Consider the following 26,343-nt stretch of genomic DNA (forward strand, 5'->3'; position numbering starts at 1 on the left):
ATGTCTTGCATGTACTGAAATGTGGGGTATTTTAGTGAAGTCCTGGACTTACATTAGTTACACATACGACAAACACCACAAGTCTTGAAAAGAGCGCTTCCGTTCTGTTTTCTTAACCTCTATTGCCAAGCGCGTAACCGCGCCCACCTCAATGACGCTTTAGTACCGATTGGTTACAGTAGACTCAACACGACAGCTACCCCGCCTCTCCCTCATACGGCATCGTGCCAAAGCGATCACGTGGGTGGCCCAGCCCCAGGAGGCTCTGTGTGTCCTAGTCTCCTCCTCAGTGACGTTAACGGCGACGCCCCTTACACTATAGTTTTACTCTGCGTACTGGACCGTCGGGGGGTTAGTTTGCGGCAAGATCTTCGGGGCAAAAGAAGGTTAGCAATCCTGGGTCTGTAACGTTAGTGTAGAGTCTGCCAAGCCCCACCCTTGTGTCCTCGCGAATCGTTAAGAGACTTGTGACTGGTTTGTCGGTCATATCTGTCGCCCCAGTTTGTATTCGTCTCGACGTTTCTTCTGCATATATCGCCCTTCTTAATAGCGGTTGACAGCCTCCGCCGACCCGTCTGATACATCTACGTCACGTAGGCAGTGACACCTTTAAGCACCCTTATCTCCGCTAGTACAAGGGCTTAGTCCCTCGGTCGACCTCGCCCCAGTCCTCTGCCCACATATTGCACTCCATATTTGTTACAGTTCTCTCTACCAACGTGTTCACCCCCTCAGACTAGATACAAGAACCAGACCCGGTAAAACCGTTCCCTTTCTTCTTTTCTGGTTGGGTGTCATAAGCACCTCGCAAATCTATTTTGCGCCTCCCCACCCCTCCCAATTCTTATCCCTCGGTACACCCTACCGTCTCCCTAGAGCAGACCCCGCTCGACCTTCTACCCGGTGTTTCACCCTGTTGCAGAGTTGCACAACACTGGGTGGTCCCTCTTCCCCCCCCCCCCCCCCCCCCACCCGACTGTCCTTGGAGCGGTTCTGTGTAGGAGTCATTAACTCACCCACCAAATATCTGACGCTGTCGCTTCTTTCACAGGCAGTGATCCAGTCTGCTCTCCACTCGCTCCTCAATACCGTCTTCAGCCCGATTTGGTTTCTGGTGTGTGGGCTCTAGTTAGATGGCCAGCTTTCCCGACACTCTCAACCAAGATGACATTGGTAAGTACACATAACTTCAAATTGATTTTAACCTATTAAGTTGTAGTGGGGACACTAAAGCAAACATAATAATAATAATATATATAAATTGTTAGGTTAAATGTCTCGGTTGCGTAGGTTTTGTTGAGTGTCTGACTTTAGAATACAAATCTGATGGAAAAGAACCTGTGTAAGCCTATTATTTTTACTAGTGACTGTGTTCACATGGGTCCACTGTAAACCAGGAGTCCGCCTAATGTGATGCTGGAGTCGCTCTTAAAAGTGACATGTCGACTTGTCAGAATAGTGCTATGCATGTCGCGTATGAGTGGGTGCGAAACACCAAGTTACGTGGTCGCCTAAGGTGTTCTCTTCCTAGTAAGTCTTTATTGCGTGGCATTTGTCTGGATCTTTGCTTGTCCACGAGGGTAGGTTGGTTGCTTTTGTTTAGGTCACCATTTCAGTACCTTGGTGTCGTTTTTTCAGCGCCCCATGTGTGTTCTCTTTTTACCCCGGTGTCTAGAGTAGAGTTTTTCCTGATTTCGACACAACTGCGACAACTTGCCTATCGAAATCTTCTATGGTAGCTAAAGATAATTTTCTATTGCGGGCATTGTGCGTAGCTTATTTTCCTAATGCTAAAAAACGCGTGCCGTTTTTGGTGTACTCAATTGCGGCGGTTGAAGGACCATTGGCGTTCTGAATAAATGAACAATTAAAAGAATAGAAATGCATAGCTCAATATTCTGAGTATGCTATTTCCACCCGTTCCTAACCCGGGTTAGGACCACGGGCACACATTGCATATTTCGGCGTAGTGTCAAATAAAGGGGGGCGGAACCTCTGCACACTTCAGCTGTAAATCGCTTATGTTTGATGGGTTGATTTCACTGTGAAGTGTCGTGGCCGCGCCTCGCACTACTAGGAGCTGAACCATTGGGATATTTCGGGAGGGCTGCCATTGTGTGTGTCTATTTTCTCATGTAGGCAGAATGTACGCCCCTTCCTCGCTGGCGTCGTCTCCCGGGCGCCTCCTCCTCATCTCTCCAACTTGTCACCCTCCCCCGCCGGTAGCATTCTTGTAGTGCCCCTGGCCGTGGTTGGTGGAAGCTGGAGGGGGAGGGCACTGGCATCACAGTACTGCTCCCGACAGCTGATGATTTAATGTCGGGAGTTTTTAATGATAAAGCTGTACGTATATCGCATGGCCTTGGTTCGCGGAAACGAGCACCTTAACTTTTTTTTTTCACGTGGCACTTAATTCGTGCGAGTTAAAATATAACTAACTACTCAGCTGAGAAACTTGTCCCTGCGCTTTACGTGAAACTAATGTAGAACCTGCATAATTAATTGTAGTCCGTGCCCAATCCGATTAGTAGCTGATAGTATTTAAAAAAAGCACACACAAAATAAGTAACTTGGTGTTAAGTAGGAGACCATGAACTCATGACCGTATGCTTTTACTTACATTTCGAGCATTGGGGGTGCCACAGTGTGGATTCGGTTTGGGGGTGCCACATTGTGGATTCGGTTATTTGCCATTGAAGACTAAACCTGGCAGTGTTCCAAACTCTTCTTTGAATGCTGCGCCTGTCATCTATAACTGACGAGTAAACCTTAAGACATTATGTAATCGCGTCAGTATTGTTAAAACTCAAATTATGCATTTGTAAACCATGACTATACATGTACTGACATCGTAGATACGTTAATATGCTGGGTTAATTCTCCATCTAAGGCCTTCATGCTAATGAAGTGCTCCAGTATTTGTGCTATAACTACTGTACCGATAACTCTGGGTTTGTAAACTCTGGACCTTGTGAAGATGCACCTGGTAAAGCTGTGGCAGCAGTACATATGCCCTTGCCTCCTCCTTCACTTGATCCCTCGTCCTCCCTGGGTTGTGAATGCATTTCCTCAACATGTTAGGTGAATTCTCATGCAAATACTGTTTGCAATGTGTTATTTTATAATTATTTTTTTGCAGCGGTTAACACTTATTTTATTTCACATTTCGTGAACGATGCTGTTTTCTTATTTCGCTTAATAAACTATGCTGAATTAACTTTTTATTTTATTTTAGTGAGATCACGCACCATAGGAGAACTCATAAAACCAACGGCTCCTTTTGAACACAAGTATGGGCGTGAAAATTGGACCGTTGCCTTTGCTCCAGATGGTTCTTATTTTGCTTGGTCACAAGGACATCGCACTGTAAAATTGGTTCCCTGGTCACAGTGCCATAATAACTTGTAAGATGTTTTCCATCTATACTGTAACTGTACACGTTTTTAATAGTTCTTTTAGAACATGTGAAGTGACCCAACCCTTTTGAATAACGGTAGTTAAATCTGTTAAAAAAGAAGATAAACATCGACTGTATGATTTCATGTCTCGACTCTAGTATGAAATGGCCACTTGTACGAGGTTTGAACGAGATTTTTTAAGGGGCATATGCGAACGTAGTAAAAAGAAATCTGGGCATCAAGTAGGCGAATTTGTATGTAGGAGCATATCTAGAAACTGCGTTAAAATTATCGCCGCTTTAGCAGCAGAAAACTGCCGCTAAAGCGGCAATGTGCTTGATAAAATGCTCTTGAGAATTCCCATAGAAGGCCATGTTCTGGTGTCAACATGGGCTTCTATGGGAATTTTCTGCGGCATATTATCAAGCCCATTATCGCCGTTTCTTGATAATATGCCCCATAATCTTCCTCGGGTATCATGCACAAGGCCACCAGAAATTACCAAGGGGCATATCAACAAGCAGGCAATACAAAATTATCGCCGCTTTTGCGGCCGTTTTCGTCCGAAAAGCGGCGATAATTTTATCGCCTAATCAGCAAGGTCACGCTGACGCGTGAAACCTTGCTTTAGCGTCAGGATTCCTAACGCCCAGCTTTGCATCTCTAATGAGATGCAAAGTGGGTGTTCCTGACCTGGCATGACAGGAGAAATGTCGCTAAGCGACATTTCTCCTATCAGCATAGCGTCAGGAAAAGTAGCGATAACTCCTGTTATCGCTACTTTCCTTACGCCTGCTTCAGGACTGACTTAGCCATGATATCCTATGGAAGGTGGATATCGTGGCTAAGTTTGTGAGTCCCTAACAACTAGCTAACATGAGATTATCGCTGGGTTTCCAGCGATAATCTCACGTTAGCGCCAGGATTTTTATTGCTGATGAGATAAACGTTGCTAATAGCACGCTATCTCGGCGATAAAAATCGGCGCTAGCCGGCGATAATTATCCAAGCGCTAAGTGCGCTCAGAGATAATTATCGCCGGTTGTTGTTGATATGCCCCCAAATGTTTGTTTAAAAACAACAAAAGAAATTGTGGCAGAAGTTTACTTCTCTCCACCACCCTGTCACCTTTGATTTAAGAAAGAGGTGTTTTTTTTCCCTCCTTTCTTCAGTTTCTCAGATTTTATCAAAATAGTATGCGTTTACATGGGAGTTGATGCGTGCAGCCAGCTTATGCCATTTTTTTATCAAGTCAGTTTTTAACTTGATGAAAAGGATATAATGCCGTACTCCATTGGCATGGTGTCTTCGGGTGTAACGACGTCGAGGGCTTGTTTTAATGTACTGTCCATTGCAGTCCAGCTTTTTCCCCCTCAAAGAGCTTTGTATGCCATGTGTTTGACTTTTAAAAGAAACTTGGACAAAATGCCAGGCTGAAAGTCTCCTACTTTAAGTTTAAGAATGGTGACCAATTGGCGAGCAATTTTTAGTTTGAGATTTAATTAAAGTTAACCAAAATGTTCATGACTTGGTGTTTTTTTGTTGTTTGAGGAACTACTTTCTGAAAATATCAACCACAAAGATTTAACGAGGTTTTGTCTAGTTTGACTATGGACGTTTGGACTGGTTTGCAAAGAGAACCTAAAACGCTTTTATTTGCTTGAACCCATCAAGTTTTCAGCTTGATAAATTAAACCTTGACTGTACCACTTTCTACATGACAACCTCTGGAGAAATCTAGAACAAATTTGGGGGCATATTATCAAGCACGGCGTTAAAATTATCGCCGCTTTAGCGGCTGAAAACTGCCGCTAAAGCGGCGATAATGGGCTTGATAATATGCCCTCGAGAATTCCCATAAGCCCATGTTAACACCAGAACATGGGCTTCTATGGGAATTCTCGAGGGCATATTATCAAGCCCATTATCGCTGCTTTAGCGGCAGTTTTCTGCCGCTAAAGCGGCGATAATTTTAACACCGTGCTTGATAGTATGCCCCTTGGGCTCTTGGTGGAGAGTTAGATTTTTTTTTTGTGTTTAGTGTGTTGGTCTGCCTTTATTTAACTAAGTTTCCACGTGACTGTTTTTCCTATTTGGTTCTACAGTAGAGCTCTCATTAAATTGAATTTTTTAAAACATTTTTTGCTTGCAGTTCAGATATTTTGGGGAATGTTTTAATTTGTCAAACCTCTTTTGCAGTGTCGTGGATGGCATCAAGAATTCTACCAGTTCTCTGATCCCCAGATTTTCAAGACAAAATAGCAATGAAGGCCAGAAGTCTCAACCATATGAACACACAATAGACTGTGGGGACGTAGTGTGGAGTCTTGCCTTTGGCTCTTCTGTGCCTGAGAAACAGAGCCGATGTGTGAACATAGAATGGCATCGATTCAATTTTGGTCAGGATCAGCTTTTGCTTGCAACTGGTTTAAACAATGGGCGCATAAAAATATGGGATGTGTACACAGGTAAGCAGACTACTTTTATCTTTAGTTTTTATGAACTTACATTCAAACTTGCTGTCTGACACTCTTTTTGATGCCACGTGACTTTGTGACGTTGAGTCTGTCTAATAAATGGTAGTATGTTAATTTGTAAGTTAGTTTCAGGAAAGCTTTGGCATCACATTTCTTAGTGCTAGCAACGTAAGCTAGATGCGAATTAAATGATTGTTATAACTTCCATTGTGCTCCTTTCTTGTTTAGAGATTCACTTTTATATTTAGCATCTTTAATACCTGTAGCAGTGTATTGTTGTAGGTGGTTCTTTTTGGTATTTAAAAAATAATTCTAAAACAGTAGTTTTAGTCTGCAAGCATGATTTGTACCCTATTTAAGGAAAATGTTTTCTGCTCTAACAGTCATAGATTTATTGGAGAACTTCTAATCTTAGTGCTTTGATTGGTACATCTTTTCGCGAAAATAGTAGTAGCAACAAACTGGAGCCCTTTAAATATTTTACTTATTGGTCCAAAGAATCCCTTTCAATTGGATTGCTTTATTCTTTCACGTTCAAGTTAATCATTAGTTTGCATGTAGGTAGTACATTGTTACATGAAATCACCTTTGAGTACCAAAGCATGAGTGGTGGGGTTTATACCTCTTTAGTGTTTAGGCAGGGCTGGCATCTCTCCAGCCGGGCCTCTTTAGGAGAGACCCTCACAGTTGCATGGGAGGCAAAACACTGGTCTTAGAGTACATTGTATGCTGCTGCACACATCCTGTGTGCAATAAAGCTTAAATACATATTAAACGAGCGTACCTATTTTTTTTTTTTTCCCTGTACTTAGGGGTTCTATTTTTGTTTTACAAAAATGCATTGAACAGTGACGTGTGTGTGTGTGTGTGTGTGTATACGCACATGTGTATAGACAGGAAAATTGTGCCCATAGAAACTAAGAGCATGTATTAAACCAGGTTTTCTTCTCTACATTTTCAAGGACTTGATTCTTTTGCTAGTCATCAAAATGTTTGTTAGTAGCTATGCCTTCTTCCTATGGCAGAAATGTTTTCTCTATGGGGGGAGCACTGATATGTTCTCATTTTGGTTGTGTGATTGAAATAAAAGATGCCGAATTCGTGTTGTACAAGTCAGTTTAAGGTTTGTATATGTATGTATTTTATATAGATAGATACGTCACATTTTATGTGTAACTTGTCTTGGGGTCAGTAGTGCGCAACACAGGCCATTGAGCCTTAACATCTGCTTTTTGTCTTCTGAGAATAACCACTTGCTGGGTACTGGATTACGAGTGCCCCAGTTTTTAACAACGCCTATGCACACACACCTGCTTTCACAGGCTCGCATTTTCTATGGTACGTAGTTTACTGCACCTGGTAATTATACTGTTTGAATCTCACCCCTGGGTACATTTTGGCAGTTCCAAGCTGCTGAAATTTACCAGGGGAACGATTCATAGTACATAAAAACACGCACATTTTGGTGCCCAAAGCGCGGACCTCTGCATGTGATATGTTTTGTATCTATTTTGATGGGGTCTATTTATTGCACTCTGTTAATTTCAGACCCCAGGGTATTGTATTTTACTGTATGGGTATTCTTATGAGATCGAAATGATAATTTTGGAATCTCTTGTATAACGTTCTCGACTATACATATTGTGGAAAACAATAGTTGTCTACCCCTGGTGTAAGCCTGCACTGTTAACTCGAAAGCCGTTCTAGACTTAATTCAACTTACTTTGTTCAGGGACTTTAAACTGTAGTTCTTTAGCTGAAGAGCCATGAGGGGATTTGTTTTGTAGACTATTTTGGTGTATGATTTGGGCCACGATTCTTTTTTTTAATTTTTTTTTTTTAATATTGCAATTGCCCCCTCCCAATCAGTCCAGTTTGTTGTTGTCAACCGTTATGAGGTCACGGGGCTTATTACAGGGATGAACAGTTGTTTGTTTTCATGGTGTGCAGATACAGGCTTAGGCAGGAACCGATTCACCGACAAGTATGTTCTTATAGTGGTCTATCAATAAAAAAGTAGTTGGATGGTAATTTGTGATTTTAGGGCGGCCGCCCGATAAGTTCAAAGGTATAACCCTTCTCTGTATGTGCAGTTTTGATTTTTGCATGCAGTTTAAGATTAATGGGTGCTTTTCAGTTTGTAGTGGTTAAAAATTGCAAATAGAACCAGTTGACCATTCAGACGTTTTTTAATTTGTAGGTTAAGTATGTTTTTCTTTTTCATGTGTTTTAAGTGTCAATTGCATGTCCTCGATTCACGGTGGACAGTACCACCATCATTTTTTTGTAGGTCTCCAAAGCATTCTTGCCCAGATATTAAAATCGATGGGCCAAGCCCGGCAAATAACGTACATTTGAGAGGCATATTGTAAAAGCTTTAGGTACTGAAAAGTGTTCACCCTAGAGGTCTGCTGAACATCAGACCAAAAACAACCCCCCTCCCCAAGCACGCACCATGCACACCATAAAAAACATGACATAAACACTTCGAATGAGGTTCCGTCCACATCTGAGGTTCCGTCCACATCTGTGGTTCCGTCCACATCTGTGTAACTATCACATTAAACTGGCGAGTCAGTCACTACTGCCGTTCAAGAAGGTCCCAGTGTACCGGCTGCGTTAAGAGGGATGCCTCCGTATTTGGCCCACCTGGCCCAGATCTTCCAGTGCTTCTGTGGACAGCCCCTTGCCTTAAACACCGCAATTTCAGCAGACATGCATCTATCCATGGCCTTTTTCCAATTCGCAATACGGGGGGTGGGGGAGCCTTCCAGTGCTGTGCAATATCTCGCTTAGCCAATGTGAGGGCCAAGAACAGAAGATGCCTTTTATATCTGTTAAGAGTACATGTTTTGATTGGGTACAAGTTGAGTGTTTCCAATAAAACAGTGATTGCCCTCCATGCAGCTGTTATAATTTTATTTATCCAGCTGCTTAAGCTTGAAGTTTCAGGGATACCCACATGACATTGGAATGCTATTAATGTGTCCTAGCTAACTGGATAATTGGTAGTTTTTCAGTGGCAATAGCACAGACTAAATGAGGGCAGTCATTAACTGACATGGATTTTTAGGTCTGTTTTAATTTAACAGGGCAAGCATCACTTTCACTTTTTAACCTACACCAGTTTCATTTTACAGGTCTTTGCTGCCTCACAAATACATATTTATTCCCATTCTATTTACTTGTAATGCTTCACATTACCATACAACATTTCTTTAAAGTTAAACTTATTGGAATTGCCAATTGTTGTATATCGAATGCAATCAAATATTAAAGCTGCTTTTATTATTCGGGATAAACTGCAGTTTCCTTAGTTGTCTAATCGGGACAATCTCACATGGTTCTTCAACTAGAGAAATACACTTAAAGTCCCTGAGCAAATAAAGTTTACGTTTAGAACAGCTTTCACGTTAACAGAGCAGGCTGGCGCCAGTGGTAGACGACGTTAGAAGGCAGCAGCCAAGCATGGTTTCCACAATTTGTATAGTCCTAAGAGTCATACAAGAGATAGCATCCCTCATTTTGATCTTAAGAGTTCCTTCAGACAATTTTGCAACATAATTGTACAAAACTAGTAAAATACAATACCCTGTGGTTCGGAATTTACCAGATGCAATAAACCGACCCATCTTGAGTGTAGCAAAAAGTAAATATACAAAATACTTTGCGTATGTCTATGCTTTGTGCATTAAAACGTGCATTTTCCCTTACATACTAGGAAGGAATTGTTCCCGGAGATTTCAGCAGCATGAAACTGTCAAAATGTACCCAGCGGTGGGATTTAAACGGTGTAATTACCAGGTGCAGTAAACTGTGCAGTAAACTTTGCACCACTTACAAACACGAACCCTGGGCGAGCAGGTGTTAGCATAAGGGTTGTTTTAAAGACTGGGACACTCCTAATCCAGCCCCCAGCCAGTGGTTACCCTCAGAAAAAGAAAAAATAAAGGCAGATTTTAAGGCTCCATGGACACTGTTGTGCACTAATGACACAGGTTGACATCATACAGAAACTTTGTCTAAAAAAGTTAGTTGATATTCTTTGCATTTTTGTTTTTTTTTCCCTTAGGAAAACTCCTCCTTAACCTGATGGATCACACTGAAGTAGTCCGAGATTTAACCTTTGCCCCAGATGGTAGCTTGATTTTAGTGTCTGCTTCACGAGACAAAACTCTACGAGTTTGGGACCTAAAAGATGATGGTATGCTTCAAAAAATGTTTTCTCTGATTTCTCAGTGGGGATATTTTTGATGTGTTTTTCTGTTTGACCATGGGGGAAAAAAAGGAATAGTAATGGAAATCATGCTCCTGAGCTTGAAAGTAGACCAGTATACCCAGGGAATGTGACACACCATTTGCCTTTTGCTGAATAATTCAAGTAACCGTGTCATATAATTCGGTCCTCTATTGTCGCTTAATCCGAACTGCACCAGTGCTGGCAAATCTATGCAGAGTCGTAGGTGACTCCCCTTATGATGAAACCGATGTTTCTTAGAAAATCATGAAATATTTCCCTATTTCGCAGATCTCTGTGCAATATTGGAATATAATGCGTCTGATTTTTACAAAAATTGCGGGCAACGTGCCAATTATTTCGGGGGGTGGTGGCTATTTGGGACGCAGTCCTATGATTGTACTATAAAGAGGTTTTGTGTATTTTAGTAGATTCCTGTAGGTACCATGCAAATGTAATGTAAAATAGCGAAGGAATTAGTTGCATTTTTTTATGTAAGAGCAATCTTGGTTTTAATGCCTCGTTAAGCAGTGATGTTTTTGCTGTTACTACTAATGGTTTATACATGCACTTCATGCAGCACGGGAGGGTTAGATTGTTAGTGATTTTTGTAATGTTCCTCTTTGATAGTTTTCTTGAATGGTAACACTTGACTTTGACCATAACACTTTTTCTGCATGATTGAATGTGAGCAAACTCAATTGGCTGTTTAAAAAACAAAAAAAATTGTTTTCTATTTTGCAGGAAACATGATGAAAGTATTGCGAGGGCACCAGAACTGGGTCTATTGCTGTGCCTTTTCCCCAGACTCGTCCGTTCTGTGTTCTGTTGGAGCTGGGAAAGCCGTAGGTGTTATTTTTCTTTGTGATTTTATACTTGCGAAGTCTTTGCAGTCTCAGTACAAATTGCCTGCTCAGTGTCATGAATACTAGCTTGCAAACTGCATGATGGAAATAACTAAATGTTGCATTTTGTTTTGCCTGAGCGCCAAAAGGTTGCAGTGTGTTAAGAATTAAGCACATTTTAATCCATTACAATCTTTTTTGGACGCTTATGTGAAGTCCAAGGTTCTGTCCTTGCCTAAGCACTGTTCTGAGTCTCTGAATACCCATCTTCTTCAAGTGGGAAATGAGCAAAAATCCTGTTTTATGCTTTTGGTCAGTTGAACTCCCCTCACTTATCGGAATATGCTTTGCGGCCTGTATATCATCTTCCGTTCATGTAGGAACACTGGGTGTAGTTTGCAGCAACCTTTTAAGAATGGTCCGCTACGTAGCTTTAAAGATATCTTGACGTTCCAGGTAGGGAGTGGCAAGTGTGTATACTACATTCATACATATCACTTATTTGGGCTTTGCTTTGTGACCAAACCTGTTTGTTTATTCAACTTGGTCAGTAATGTAAATCAAGCCTATTTCCCCCCCCCCCTCCCCCGCAATCAATTTTTTAAAAATTATGTAAACAGCAGCAAGACTACCCAATATTTTCATCATGTACATACTTGTTGGCTGTGTTACTACTTCCATTTCATGTTGGCGAGCCAGGTTTTATTTTTACCATAACCTTTTAATTTTAGAAGTTATTTCAATGAAACGTGGGCTCATTTATCTTTGCTATGGCCCAGGCTCTTGATGAGTTTTTAGTTGTATGTATTAATACTTTTTTTTTTTTTTTTTACCTCACACCACTGGAAATTGATTATGATCATTTCCAGTTTTAAAACTGGGTTGTCATAAACGGTTTCGTGACCTCACAGTTCATGAAAATGCAGGTGTAGGTTTTTACTCTGTTCTTGATATTGAGAATTTGGACTATAGTTCTATTGCATCCAGCTCTGACTGTCAACCATTGGGTTCTCATGCAATTGTGGCATGGAATTTTCTTTCAACCATGCATGCACATTCCTTTGTGGCAATCGATCTTCATCGCAAGAGATTATTTGTCCAACCGTTGTGCTAGAGGTGAATTTCGTTTAACCAGTTTGTGTGTGCAGCACATGTAATTTGGGTGCAGCGAAATGATGGGTCACAGAATGTCTGCACCTCTACCAGTCCTGTATGGGCTTGAGACCTGTCATGCTTTCTTCATGGTATCCAGCCTTTAGAATGCAGTATTAAATACCATGATCGTTTTCTCTGACCTCGACATGCATAGTATATATAGGTCATCCAGCCTGGCACTTTAATATTGTAAAGTGCAGTTTCTGGTTGAATTTTGATTCAACACTGTGCCCTAAACTCATTTTTTTTGTTCAGTTTCCTTCTTGAATGTCCTGTAAGGCCTATTGGCTCCGTTTTTGATCTATAGATGGGTCGTAGATGGAGCTATGTGATTTCAGTAGCTAATTGATAGTCTCTGAAATTAAATGTCTTAACAACTAGAGGGGGCATATTATCAAGCACAGCGTTAAAATTATCGCCGCTTTAGCGGCAGAAAACTGCCGCTAAAGTGGCGATAATGGGCTTGATAATATGCCCTTGAGAATTCCAATAGAAGCCCATGTTCTGGTGTCAACATGGGCTTCAATTGGAATTCTCAAGGGCATATTATCAAGCCCATAAGCGATAATTTTAACGCCGTTTCTTGATATGCCCCTAGTTTCTTTCCAGTACTGCTGACTCTAAAGGCCTCCTTTGAATTTAAGTGCCTAGCTGGAAGTCTTTGTCTCAAATTGCACTTACTAGTGATCTCCAGATGCTTTCTGTATCAAAACCGTACATGGTTCTTTGTAGCTATGGCGGTATTTGCTGCTTATGTTGACCATTGCTATGCCATACCGCCCTTTTTTTTTTTTTTTTTTTGTCCCCTCGAGGCTCCAAACCAAAGTTTACGTGGGTCTCAATCTGTGTGCTTAGCTTCCACTTGCGTAGCTTTAAAGTGTTAAACTGATCATCTTTCAGCACTTGGAAATAAAAGGCCTGTTCTGCTTGAGGGTTTTGCTTCAGTTGCACAGAGAAGACCACCTATATTGATTTCCATGTGTATGACCCAATTGGGTAGTCTGTATGGTAACTGTTTATTTTGTATGGCTTTTAGTTCAATTATTATTTCTTCCAGAACATGGTCACTTTGCCCACAGGTTCTTGAGTGATCTCTACCCAGGCCACCTTCTGTAGTCTTGTCTCCAGCCAGAATGTTATACCTCACCAGGGTATCACACGGTGGTGGTAAATTGTGAACCTATTTCTGAGTAGCCCAAAACATACTTTTCCCTTAACCCGTGAGCATGCGACAGAAGCCTGTAGTAAACGTTCCACCAAATGTGTGAACTGACTTCTGTTCACCTCTTGGCCCAAACACCTAGTCTTGTATGTTCTTGTCGCTGGTAATTTTAGTTCGAAATGAATGTTCCTTCCATTTTCAGAGGAAGTGTAACTTCAAGTAACTCTTGCCAGCTAATTAATCTAGTCCTGAAAGTACACAATGAAGTTCTTACATGCACTCAGTCTAATACAGTTGAAGTGTTTCGTCCCCTATATTGCCAAATGTTTGCTATCCATTTCACCTTTGTTGGCTGCTCAGATATTGGTTTTATCTGTAGATTTACCCTTTTCCATATGTGAACAACATCTGTGAACCTGGGTCAGTGCGTTACTAATGGCACCTCGGCGTTGTCAGAACAAAGGGATGAGTATGCATGATGGCAAATATTTTCGCTTTAAATATTCACATTCCTGCCCCCTCATCACATCAGTTCTCAGTGGTTGAACATGTAGAGCACAGGACCATAGCAACGCATGCAACTTCAGACTATAGATATTATTGGTAGTTCTGCTGCTTTGTCTATTTGACTGACCTAGACAAACGCTAAATGTCAGGCAGTTAAGTTAGCAGTTGAGTTTGAACAAAATATGCACACTATGTATAATTGTAGTGTATTTTTACTTATGATTTGGGCGGGATCAACATATTTGATGTAATGGATAAGCGTTTTTCCATTCATTGTTTTGAAGTTTTACTGGGGCGAAATGTTAGTTTTAAAAAAAATCATGATATTTGTTTATGAATTGTTAGCTAAAAAGTAGTCGTGTACGAGTGGGCAAAATATCTTTAAATGAACAGATTAGGATGTATACATCACATTTCAGGCTGTGTGTTTTCCATAAGCTTCTTGCTTTCCCTGTCCCAGGTGGTGGCAGCAAAATGGGTGTGAATGAGGTTAAGCTGGCACCGTGCACTGGCGCACATTGGTGTTAGCCGGGCAGAAAGAGTGACATCTCTGGCTACCAGGCTGGGGACGAGCTTTGCCATAGGACGAAGTAACCTTGCATTCGGCGGCAAGGTGTACTGTACGTACGCAGGTGCTGGTTGATGTCCACTTTCTGCTTTTTTTTTAAAAAACATTATTTTAATAAAGTTGTCTCTGATTCATGTGCCTCTTGCTGCGGGGTTTGAATTGTATAATTTAATTTTTTACACAAACTTTTAAATGGGTTTTTATATAAGGATATTTAAGGGTCTAATTTAGTTTATCCGTCGCTCCCCATGTGGCGCGAACACAAGCTGGTTCACTTTAATTTTTTATAAGAACTTGGCTTGTTCTATTGCTTTCCAAGCTTGGCTGGAACCTAAATTACCTTAAACGTGCAGTGACTCTATAAAGAGTAGACCACCCCTTTCCATGTTGTGATCTATCTTAAAATCTATATTCTGCACTGGGTTCCAGTCTAATAAACCGTTGACCCATTTGATAGTTGCTTTCAAATAAATGCATTATTAAGTTTTATTTATAGAATAACACTATATGTATTTGCATATGTGCTTTGTTTGCCGAAGGTATTTGCTTTTGGCTGTGAAAATTCTCTTCTCTTGCAGTATCTGTTTTTCTTCCTAGAATCACGTTGGTGACCAGACCTATTGTAAACAAGTGAACTTAATCTCTCAGGGGATACAACCGGAGTAATAATGTTAACTTTATTTTCTGTTTACATACTTTTTATATTGATAGTTCCCATGGGGTATTACTTAGCAGTTTTTTTAAATGGACATATAAAACTATTGGTAATACTGGAATGTTTATTTTTTTTAAAATTTCATTATTTGATCGATATGGCCTTTATAAAATTAAATTGTGTATCTTGTATGCCATTAACCTTTAAAAGACTGCATGCGTTTGCTTAGATCTAATAGATTTAATATCATCGGATATGACACTGAGCATATTCCCTAATTAAAATTAATTGAACTTTTGTCAAATGGCGCTTGCAATCTTGTAGTAATAGGTTTTGTTTTTTCTTCTAAAATCAAATGTGATGCATTAACATAATCCATTTTACATTGCAGGTTTTTCTTTGGGATATGGACAAATACACCATGATCCGTAAGCTAGAAGGCCATCACAATGATGTTGTATCCTGTGAGTTCTCCCCTGATGGGGCTTTGTTAGCTACTGCATCTTACGACACTCGAATTTATGTTTGGGATCCCCATACTGGCTGCATTCTCTTAGAATTTGGGTAAGTAAACCTTTAACCATTTTAAACTGTTTCCTTATTGTAATAAACTGTTACTGAAACAGTTTACAAACCATGTCTGTTTCAGAGGCATTGTGTTACTTGTAAAATTATTCAGCTCCTTTATTTTGAAAAAATGACTAACAATCTTGGTGCTGGTTCGTGTTTAACTACGGTCTCGGACTAGGTTGCTTAAGCAGCATCATCAAGTGCTTGTATTTTTTTTCTTGATATATTTGAATTACTGTGTTTTTCCCCTCATTGCTAGGTCATCTGTTTGAAGTCTGCTGCGAAGGTTCCTCTTGCAGCGCCAGTCATTTAAAGGACTTTGTTCCACAGAATAGTAGAGCTATGAGTAAATACAGTTGACTCTTGGTTAATCAGCAATTTGCTGGTAAATCCTACCAAAGTGGGGAACCGGTTAATATAAAAATGAAGATGTTTATTTTCTTAACACTCCTGGCAAGGTAAATTAGACAAACCTTAACACTCACTGTAAATGAAACTATATAACTTCGGACTGGAATGAGTAATGTCAATTTATATAGTACATGCCACCAATTCTGTTCTCTATGCACTTGAAAAAAAGATTATTGTACCTTGTTTTGGTCACCGGGCAGACTAGGGCTACTGCGCCACAGCTATGGTGGGATAGGGTCATTTGCCCCTGGGGTCCGTCCTATGTTTTTGCAAACTGGGTCAAGTAAGGTCTTGTACACTTGATTCGCAGGGTAGTGAGCAGTAAAAGGCTTCTCAGGGAGGTGAGGGTGACACCTGAACTTGACCAACAACCGTCACATACAGTGTTCAGCCAAGTGCGTGTCTTAAAAGTTGATAACTTTTAAACATGCTAATGTGGTTTATTACGAGGCTTAGTGTGCCCCGCTACGGGTTCCCGCTGGACACCACAACACTTCTAGTTTTTGTTTCCCCTTTCCAAGGAGGCTCCTCAAGGTTTGATACCTCAAGGGAGATTCCAGGGTATATACAACAGCACTGGTACATGGTCACAAGTGATCACCATGTGATTTCAACATTTAGGTCAGGTTATGTGATCTTAAGTTAATATGAGAAATCCTATGCCTTTATGGCAAGCTCTGTGTTTTTTTTAAGTTCAAGGTAGCCTCTTTCAGGCCCTGTGTTAACTGTTAACAGGGGACACGGTTGTAGCAGCTCTGCTGGGCGCTCTTGTTTGATTCGACCACTGTGGTGTGGGATCTAAATAAGGGTTGCGCTGACAGTAGCCTCCTTCGTTTGGGGTGTTCCACATACTGGGAACATGACAGGGCTTTTCCTCCTGCAGGGCCGTGCACACCCCTTCCCTCCCCGAGCAGGCAGGCTTCTAGGCACTAGGCAGATTGTCCAGCAAGTTGAGCAAGCTTTAGCTTATTTCCTTACCTCTGGCAGACTTGGATATTTTGCAGCAGTGGTCTCCCATCAGCATTTTGAGTTCTCTATAGAGCGCTCCCCTCCTTGGTCATTAAAGCAGCTTGCATCTGGAACCAAGTGAGCTTGGTTTAGTCCTTTTCCAGACAGAATGTTTAACGACTGTGTGAAGTTCTGGACCCAGTTGGGGATGGTGCTGGCTTCAAGCATGTTTATCAGAAACATGGCCATAATGAGGACTTCCGCTGCAGTCTCTTCACAACCTTCCTGAATTGGCTATCCGGAAAAGACCAAAGGGCAGGCCCTGACTAGAAACTTTTCACCCGTAGCAGAATCTGGTGATGTGCCTTTCTCCCCGACCATGACCCAAATGACCGTGCACAGGAAACTTTAATCTGCAATCCCCTGTTAACTGATCCTCAGGAAGGCAGTCACTACACTTCCACTGCTTGAGGAAGCTGTATCCACCTTCCCATCTTGTGCCATGCTAAACCAAGGTCCTCCCAAAATGGATCCTTTTGATATCAACAAATACTAAACATTGCTCAGTCTCTGCGATGCAAAAAGCACACCTACACAATTGATGTGGAATGTCAGTATACAGGTCTTGGTGTTAATCTGAAGTTGGACTTGTACATTAAATTCCAGCAGTTGGTCGCACAGAGCAGAAAAAAGGGTCTTCCCGGGGCTATTAATCCTCGAAAAATGGATATGCTGCCACCACCAGGTTTTGTCAGCAATATATGGGTATAGTTAGTAGTGCAATGTCCTAAAAAGGCTCACTTAGTGTGCACCTCAAGATCATAAAACAGGTTTTAGATCGAGACTTTATCATAGACTGGCCGAGGGCTCTGTGCACACACTAGAGCAGTGTGCTACTGGAGCCAAAAAGTCAAAATATCAGTTTCCACTGCAGTCGGGTCATCAGTCATGGCGGGTGTACATGCCTGTACAGCATGCAGTGAACATTCCAGTCCCAACAGAGTTTTGTTATTACCCAATTGGGAAATAAAAACGTAAAAGAAGGAGAGAACCATGGTTTCCCAGCGATTAACTATAGTTGGACATCTTCCTTTTGAATGGCGGCATACATTGTATGTTAACAGAAGATTTCACAAGTGCTTTACGTAGTGAAAAAGTAATTGTTTAAATGTTCGAGGTTTGTTAAACATTTGGTTTTTCTCCCCACAGGCATCTGTTTCCTCCTCCTTCACCTATATTTGCCGGAGGAGCTAATGGGCACTGGGTGAAATCTGTCTCCTTCTGTCATGATGGAACTCATATTGCCAGCCTTGCCGATGACCAGTGAGTCTCCCCTTTACTTAAATAATTGATGGATGGAAAGCATATATATTTTTTTATTCTACTGTGAGGTTTTTGAGAATGTTGCCATTTTATATAGGTAACTGAGATAAATAAATACACAATTTCGTGTCCGCTGTTGCTTTTAGAATTATCCCCAGCCGTGAGACAGGACCCAAAAAGCTTTCTTGCTCAGCATCTCTGCGTGCCGGTGGGCTGTGCCATGCGACTCCGCCCCGACATCCTCTGCGGGCGTGACATCAGCGAGCTCACAAGCCCCACCCCGGCGCGCTGACGTCAGTTTCTTCTTTTCCGCGTGCAACGCGGATCTGGATCGTGTTCCTGGCCTGTTTCAGGCCTTTTTCTGCTTTGAGCGTTTTCTTGAGAACAGAGTGCTCGTCTTGCGAGCGCCAGATGTCGGCGACGGATCCTCACCCCATCTGCATGTGGTGTTTAGGGGAGGAGCACCACGACTCCACAGACAGCGAGGCATGGCAGCAAATGAAGCCGAAGTCCCGGCGGGATCGCCGGATGTAACTCCTTTCGGCACGCATGTCCAGGTCTGCGTCGTCGCCGCGTCCGTCTCCCCGCGGACAGCTTCAAGAACCGCCGCTTCCGTCTCCGACTTAGTCCTTCTCCCAGGCCGCAAGGGCGGCGCTCACCTGTTCGTAAGAGTTGCAGTTTGTCCCTGGTCCCCGGCCTGTTGTGGGCGTGGGATCTACGCAGGTGGTGCGACCCTGCATGTCGTTGCCCTATCCACCGTTCCTCTGCGCGGGGGGCGACCAGAGCCCAAATGGAGGCCTATGCGGCGGCCTTGCAGGCCTCTTTGGCTCTATTTTCTTCTTCTTCTCTTCCTGGGACGTCTGCGGATCCCTTGCCGCGTGCGGGGACTTCTGCGGTGTCGCCGGCGGCTCTGGCGCCGACCGGTTCGGAGGATGTGGTGCTGTCGGGGGTGCGGCCCTTTGGGGTTCCCTCCTTTGGACCACGGCGCCTCTGCCTCACCGCAAACCCCGCGGGGGTCCCTGTGGTGTCGTGGGAGGTTGCCAGGGCTCTGGCCGTGTCCCAGAGTCCCCCTCGGTCCTCTGGGCAGGCAGCAGCCTTGGCCAAGGTGATGCTGCTCTGGTGCCGGCGGCTGCTGGCGGCGTGGCAAGGGCCGGCTAGGGGTCGGGTCGTGTCCGGGCCCCTGTCGTCCCTCCATGCAGGCGGCTGACTGTCGGAGGTCTAGTTGACGCATTTTCGGCGCCGTTCCTTAGCTGCCCCATCCCCGACCCTGCCTCGGTCTCCTGCACCGCGTGTTGTGGCAGAGGTCGTTCCGGCGTCCCCTTCGTCGCCATTGACCTGACGCCGGTGGCGAACTCTACGGCGCCGGGCCGACGTCGGGTCATTGATTCATCTTCGGATGCCCCCTCTTCTCCAGAGGTTCGGCGGTTGTTTGTTTCATCTTCACCAGAGACATGTTGCCACGTCGTGGCTTTTTCCCCGGCGTCCTCTAAGGATGGCTCTTCTCCGTCACATGGCCCGTAGTCTTCGCTGTGGAGGCACCTCAGGTTCACCATTCATCGGTCCTGCCACTTCGCGCCCCCCCCCCCCCCCCCCCCCTTCTTCCGGGATTGGCCTTTCCTTCCTCCGGTTGGGGGACGGTCGCCCTAGCTTGCAGCCGTCTCCAACGGAGAAACTGCTTTCCCCGCTGCGGGGCCCTACGGAGGCGAGTGCTGCCTTCGCTCAGGCTGTTTCCACGGCTGCGGGAATCTTGCGCATGGGGCGATCCAGCTGCCCATTTCCCCACGGATCTTCTGCTGGAGGCCCTCCGTCAGGGTTCTGGCGGTCAGGAGCGGCTTCTTCCCTTAGAGGCTTTGCTCCACAATTCTCTTTTGGGGGCGTCCTGCCACGGGGGACCTGGTGCCCCAGCCCCTTCTGCACGGCCACCGTCCTGCCCTGCATGATCCTGTCTCTTTCCCTCCACCCCTCTACCAGGGGCCCTCTTTTACAGACTGCCTTTCCTTCCCTGCCATCGGTGTTGTCTCCCCACGCCCCTGCGGATTCTGCCACTCCAGTTTCTTGCGGGGCTTTCTACCCCCCCCCCCCCCCCCCATGTTTTCCTGGGGCCTTGTAACGAGTAGCCACGGTTGTGTGTTCTGTGTGGTTGATGTGCCTTGGGGTCCTTTGTTGGGACTTTATTGGCTGAATGGCAAGCAGTCTTCAGTTTTCCCCACAGGCTTTTCTGTTTGTCCTCTGCTGCGGAAATTCTTTCCTAAGAGGTGTTCCCATGTTCTTGTGACGTAACATACCCTATGTGGGGTAATGGTAGCTATTACATAGCTCTATCATGTGCTGGGGAGGTGTGGTTACCCTTTAGGCTCCTTGCTCTCCGTCACGTCACAGTACAGGTGCAATCTTCTTGACGATTGTTTGAAGCAGCTTGCGTTGCGCCCAGGTTCGTCCGTCCTCCTGGTTCGCTACGTCGCTAGGCCAGTCTGCGGCATTGGGTTGTAGCGGTTCCGCACTTCTGTCCAGTGTTTCGGCTTAGGTTCTGGTGGACGGCTTGGTCCGTCCTCCATCTTTCTTTTCTGCCTGCTTCCACTTATTTCGTGGGTCTTTGCGTGCGTGTTTCTGGACCGGCCCCCTCCCTTGAAGGTGTATCCTGGCCTCTGCCTTCGGCTGGCATTTGGCTTGTCTTGGGTGCACCGTTTCGTGGTGTTGCCTGCTGCTAGCTGCGCATGCCTGTGCAGGCCTATTTGTTCTAGCCAACGTTGTGCCCTTTGATATCTTCCCTTGTGCCCCTGCCTTCGGTTTCGCTGGGGCTGCGCGACTGTGCCTCTTTTCCGTCTGCGCTTTGGTGGTGGAGCCGTTCCTGCCCTGTCCGCTGCTTGCGGCTGCGGTGTGTTCAGCTTTTTCTGTTGCTGTGTATGTTTCTTCCGGTGGACCCTGCATCTGGTTCTTCCTCCTGTTCCTAGGGTTGAGGTGGTACTTGGGTTCCTTGGGGCTCTCAGGCGCTGTCTGCCCCTGCGGGGTGTTAAGCAGTTCTCCCTTGGTTGGGCTTAAGGATATCCTGGCCTTTCCCTTCTTGTCCTTGTGACATGTTCCCTGCTGGGGCCCTGTCTCTCCTGGTGGGGAGGCTCTCTCGCAGGCCCTCCTCTCTTTTGGGTATGGCATCTATTCTACATTAAGGAATCTGCGGCTAGTAGGATCTATCAGATGTACAAGTTACTTACCTTCGGTAACGATGTATCTGGTAGAGACTATTCTAGATGCAGATTCCTTCACGACCCGCCCTGCCTCCCCGTTCTGCGAAGACCCTCTGCTTGGGTTTCTGCAGTCGCCGCCCTCTGGGTGGCTTGTCTTCTGTGGGTGTCCTCTTCGTTTTCATCCAGTCAGGCATCCCTCCAGCTGGTTTCTTCCAGCGTTGGGGCCTACTTTTCCTCTTTCCCTCCTGTTAGAGTTTCTGGTCCCCACCGGTCTTCTTCGTCGGGGGTTCTTTTGCCTGTCATTTGACCTCCTACTCCTTTCGGGTGTTATGGCCCTCCTTGGCAGTGTGGTCTGTGGATCGCTTACCTACCCTTTATCCTCCTCCTCCTTTCAGGAGGTGGGGCCATCCTTGACGGTGTAGTCTGGGGATGGGTCGCTGTTGCTCCTCTGTTACGGGCTTGTGGCCCTTCCCTTTGTAGTTGTGGTTGCAGGCTCTCTTTCTTTCATGGGAGTTTTTTATTTAATTTTTTACTTTATCATTTCTTACCAAACCAACAATAAGTTCTTTTCAGTTGTTACAGTCGTCCTTGGTATATGATAACCAATGCAACAATGATATCACGTCCGTCTCATCTTGCAATATACAATGGTATCTCGTCCGAGTAGAAATATAACATGCTGTGCAACATATCACATGACAGTTAAATCTCCTCAGCTCCAGTTGCGTAGCTATGACCCCTCTAGTGTTTACCATGGTGGCAGAACAGTACTCGCAATCTGTTGTAATCTGAACTCCAGAGTGCTCGACGAAGTGTACCGGGCGAAGGAAGCAGGGCAAAACACTCCCATGCAGCACAATGCCCTGCCCGACATGTCAGTGTGCAGACCATTGAATTCCCCGTATAGCGCAGGAGCCTACTCCATGCCCAGCTAGTGGTCGAGACTGTTTGTATGTCGACCGGACTCCTGGGTTCGCCTTTAGGTAAGACAGCTGTCAAGTGCTCGGAGAGGACTAAGTCAGCCTCCGGACGCAGAAATGGGATCCGTGCGTCAGGGTGGTACCAAGCAAAGGCATAGGCACACTGAGCTACCAAGTAATATAAATAAAAATCCGGCACTCCAAATCCGCCTCTATCGTATGGAAGAGTGAGTATCCTCCATCGGACGCGAGGCTGTTTGCCTCCCCATACCAGCCTGACAAGATGGGATCGCAATGCTGCAAAGAAACTGAGTGAGTGGTATGGGGATATTGTTAAAGTATAAAAATTTGGGGAGGAGAATCATCTTAATGATAGCGATTTTGCCTGCCATGGATAAAGGGAGACTTGAGACTCCAATTTCGCAACCGCTCGACCATAATTAAGGGGTATAATCTGATCTTGATTTAGGTGTACGTTCTGTCACGGTGCTTTCACATGCTTGTGCCTCCAGATTGGCTCCCGCATTGGTTTGTGAGGTGGTTCCAAGGGGTGGTGCTTGCGTCTTTCTTGCGATGGCTTCGCTGCTCTGGCCTTCTGTTGCTTTACTGTGCTTTTTCCTTGGCTTGCACGGTTGTCCCTTGGGGTGGTGCTCTGCTCTTCCTGCTCTGGCCTGCCGTTGTTGCCTTGGTGCCACCTGGTGGTGTTTCTTCCCTTTGTTTCCCTCTATTTTTGTTTCTCTGGTTTTCTCGCTCACTGTTCCCATGCTCTCCTCAGTTTTGTTGTGATGGCTCCGCGTAGTGACGCGGAAAAGTTCTCCAAAGCAAACTGACGTCAGCGTGCCGGGGTGGGGCTTATGTGACCTCGCTGATGTCACGCCCGCAGAGGACGTCAGGGCGCAGTCGCGTGGTACCGCAACCTCCAACCCCCCTCCCTCCCCCCCCCCCCCCCCCCCCCCCCCCCGCCTCACCCGTGCGCAGAGATGCTGAGCAAGAAAGCTTTCCGGGTCCAGTCTCGCACCTGGGGATAATTCTACGTTAAGGAATCTGCGGCTAGAATTGTCTCTACCAGATACATCGTTACCGAAGGTAAGTAACTTGTACGTTTAGCCTTCACCGCAGCACACAATTCAGGTTGACTGTGCCAAGTTTCACATAGAACAGTTTACAGTCCAGGAGTGTCGTCTTCCTATTGTACACCAATAAAGACCCTTTTCCCAGTCCTCATTCCCATCTAACCCTCTGGCACCCGTGCAACTGTTAACTGTGCAAAGCTTCTTTCTGTCCTCTGTCATGTGTTGGCTCGATTTTAAAAAAAGAGGCTCAAGTTCTTTTACGCTGTTAAATCATGAGGTCTTTCTAAATGGAAGGTTGGGGGTTTAAGTACCCTGTCCAGTGCACTACTGTGCTAATTTTACTGATATTGTTTTTACTGGAATCTATAAGTGCTAGTCAAATAGCATTTTTGTCTTTTGTCAAATGATTGGATTTGTTTGCTGAAACTGAATCTAGCTTAGGCAACATTTGCTGATAGGTCTTCACAAGTCTTCAAAATCTATGAATTAACCATAAAGCTTTGCTCTTTTTTTTTCATCTAGGCTATTAAGATTCTGGAGAATTGACGAGGCTCACCCTGTAGAAGTTGCACCTCTGAGCAAGGGACTCTGTTGTGCCTTTTCAACTGATGGCAGTGTTTTAGCTGCTGGGTATGTTTTTCATGCATTTTTCAAATGTAAAAAAATCATTAGTTTATGCTGCAGTTCAGATCGCGATATGTATTACGGTCCTTCCATCTCTTGTGGCTTACCTTTCAGTGTCTGGGGAATTTCTGGTACTGACAGTGTGGGACCAGTCATTGACTGCCTCCTGGTAGAACGTAGTATATGATTGAATTATTCCACTGATGGCTCGATAGCTTACATGGCTGTATACATGGTTCACATCTGGGTCATAAACTTTGAGCCAATAACCTAGTGTGAGCCAAAAGACCGAACATATATACTCTACATCATATTAAAATGTGCATTACTCACTATTGCCAGATATTTTGTTTTCATATTGAATGTGCATGTTGAACAAAGATAAGGAAATTGTGGCAACCGCCTCTTTTTGGGTTCCGTTTTAGATACTCCCGGCTACTGCATTTGTCCAGTTGTCTTTGACGTTCTTTTGATGCACAACCAAATGTTATGAATTTGTTAAACCGTTGTGATGAGTCTGTTACAAATTGTGATTTGAAATTTGTGCAGTGCTCCATTTGCAGACCATTGTGCAGGACACTTTATTTTCAAGCCTTATAGCCTAGTATTACTGACATGCAGTGCCACTGATCAGCATGCTGATTTAACGGGTAATGCTTTCCTGCATATCAGTCCCTGTGGCATGATGGCTGTGGTAGCTCCACAGCACTGTCGATTTACACCTCGAGCTACTTTATTGACTTGGGGATTTTTGATGATTCTATCTTGAATAAGAGCTCCTGGTTTTAGGCCTTCTCTGTAATAGGATAAGAGTTCCATCTTCTGTGCCAGGTTTGGGAGAGGCTGTAACCACCCCCAACTTTTTTTACAGTCCTAAACAAAGAAACCAATTTGTTTTCCTACAACTGTTTTAGTTGGGTGGAGCTCATAGATAATGGGGAACACAGCTAATTTTGTCGCTGTGAAGGCGAGGGGTACAGTGAGGAGTTAAGGGCCCATATTCTATGCTGTTGAAGCATTTTGAATCCTTTGGCCTTGGATAACTGTTTGAGATGTTAGTTAATCTTTTATTTTATATTTGTTTACAGAACTCAAGATGGAAACGTTTTCTTTTGGTCCACTCCAAAGTATGTTTCCAACCTTCAGCACTTGTGTCGCATGGCGATAAGAAGAGTGATGACAACTAGTCAAGTAAAGAAACTGCCTCTCCCTCCCAAAATGATGGAGTTTCTTTCTTACCAGACAATGTAATTTGGACCATTACCTGCTAGGGTGGGTAAACCTTACAGGTCTCAAGCTGAAAAATGTTGTTCATTCTCTAAAGGATTTAAGTATTTTAAAAAAAAAACAGTATTTAAAGTTGTCAGCGTCTGACCGAAGGAGCTTTAAAACTTATTTATGGGAATACAATATTAGTTTCTCAGACCAATGGATGCTAATGGTTGGTTGCCTGTATTTGTAGAACTGTGAAACCATGTACATTATTGTATGTAAGCTGCTATGAGTATATATATATATATATATTTTTTTTTTTTTTAGCTTCACTGGTTTAATTTTTCCACACCTATTCCCCTGTAAAATTAGCCCAGCCTCTCCCCACCCCGCCCCCAATAAGATTTATTAGACTTGTGATTTATTGCGATCACATAAGCTAGTGCAAAATTTAGAGTTGTAGAGTACTCTGCATACTTGCGGATCACAGGGACCTGAATGTAACTAGTCAGTAGAATGTTTGATTGAATGTTAACGTGCTTTAGAGAGGTAAACGTGTACTTTAAAGGCTGCTACTTCTGCAGTCAGTTGGTCCTAGACACATGGTGTAGGTGGTGGTGGGGTTGAATGCTTTAGTTAGGTAACGCTGAAACCCCATCATGTCATTCACATAGAAAGAAATTTCGGGGGCAAGGGTTGATGGCATAGCAGGTTATTAATAAATGTGCAATCTTGATACCAGATCGCTTAACATTGTATCCCACTGTGTATATATTTTTTCTTTGTTGCTATGTACATAAATATTTATATATTTTGTTGCTATGTTCTACAGATTATACATCGGGGTGGTAATGGTTACCTGCCAAAGATGAGCAAAGTGTTGCCTTCTGCAATTTATCTACATTTGTAGATTTGAAGAATGTATACAATGCATTAAATGCCCGAGCTTATTTTTCGAATTGTTTTCTAAGAAAAATAAAATTAATAACTTGTTTTGGAGCAAAGTGTTTTCTTCACCCAGCATGTAAATCCTGTGCGCTGACCCGATGTAATGAATTGGACTTGTTAACAGATTT

General features: G+C 43.9%; 1 protein-coding gene across 1 annotated transcript; it reads left to right on the plus strand.

The window, feature by feature from the left end:
• Nucleotides 1-255: 255 nt before the first annotated feature.
• On the plus strand, nucleotides 256-26,266 carry WSB1 (WD repeat and SOCS box containing 1). Its single transcript, XM_085649553.1, has 10 exons — nucleotides 256-386; nucleotides 1,052-1,173; nucleotides 3,236-3,404; nucleotides 5,598-5,866; nucleotides 9,948-10,079; nucleotides 10,857-10,957; nucleotides 15,396-15,568; nucleotides 18,143-18,256; nucleotides 23,954-24,061; nucleotides 25,144-26,266. The coding sequence occupies exons 2-10, from the start codon at nucleotides 1,134-1,136 to the stop codon at nucleotides 25,304-25,306; spliced, it is 1,269 nt and encodes a 422-aa protein (XP_085505679.1). The 5' UTR covers nucleotides 256-386; nucleotides 1,052-1,133; the 3' UTR covers nucleotides 25,307-26,266.
• The last annotated feature ends 77 nt before the right edge of the window (nucleotides 26,267-26,343 follow it).

Source organism: Triturus cristatus, chromosome 3_2 (genome assembly GCF_964204655.1).
Source record: "Triturus cristatus chromosome 3_2, aTriCri1.1, whole genome shotgun sequence".
Classification (NCBI taxonomy): domain Eukaryota; kingdom Metazoa; phylum Chordata; class Amphibia; order Caudata; family Salamandridae; genus Triturus; species Triturus cristatus.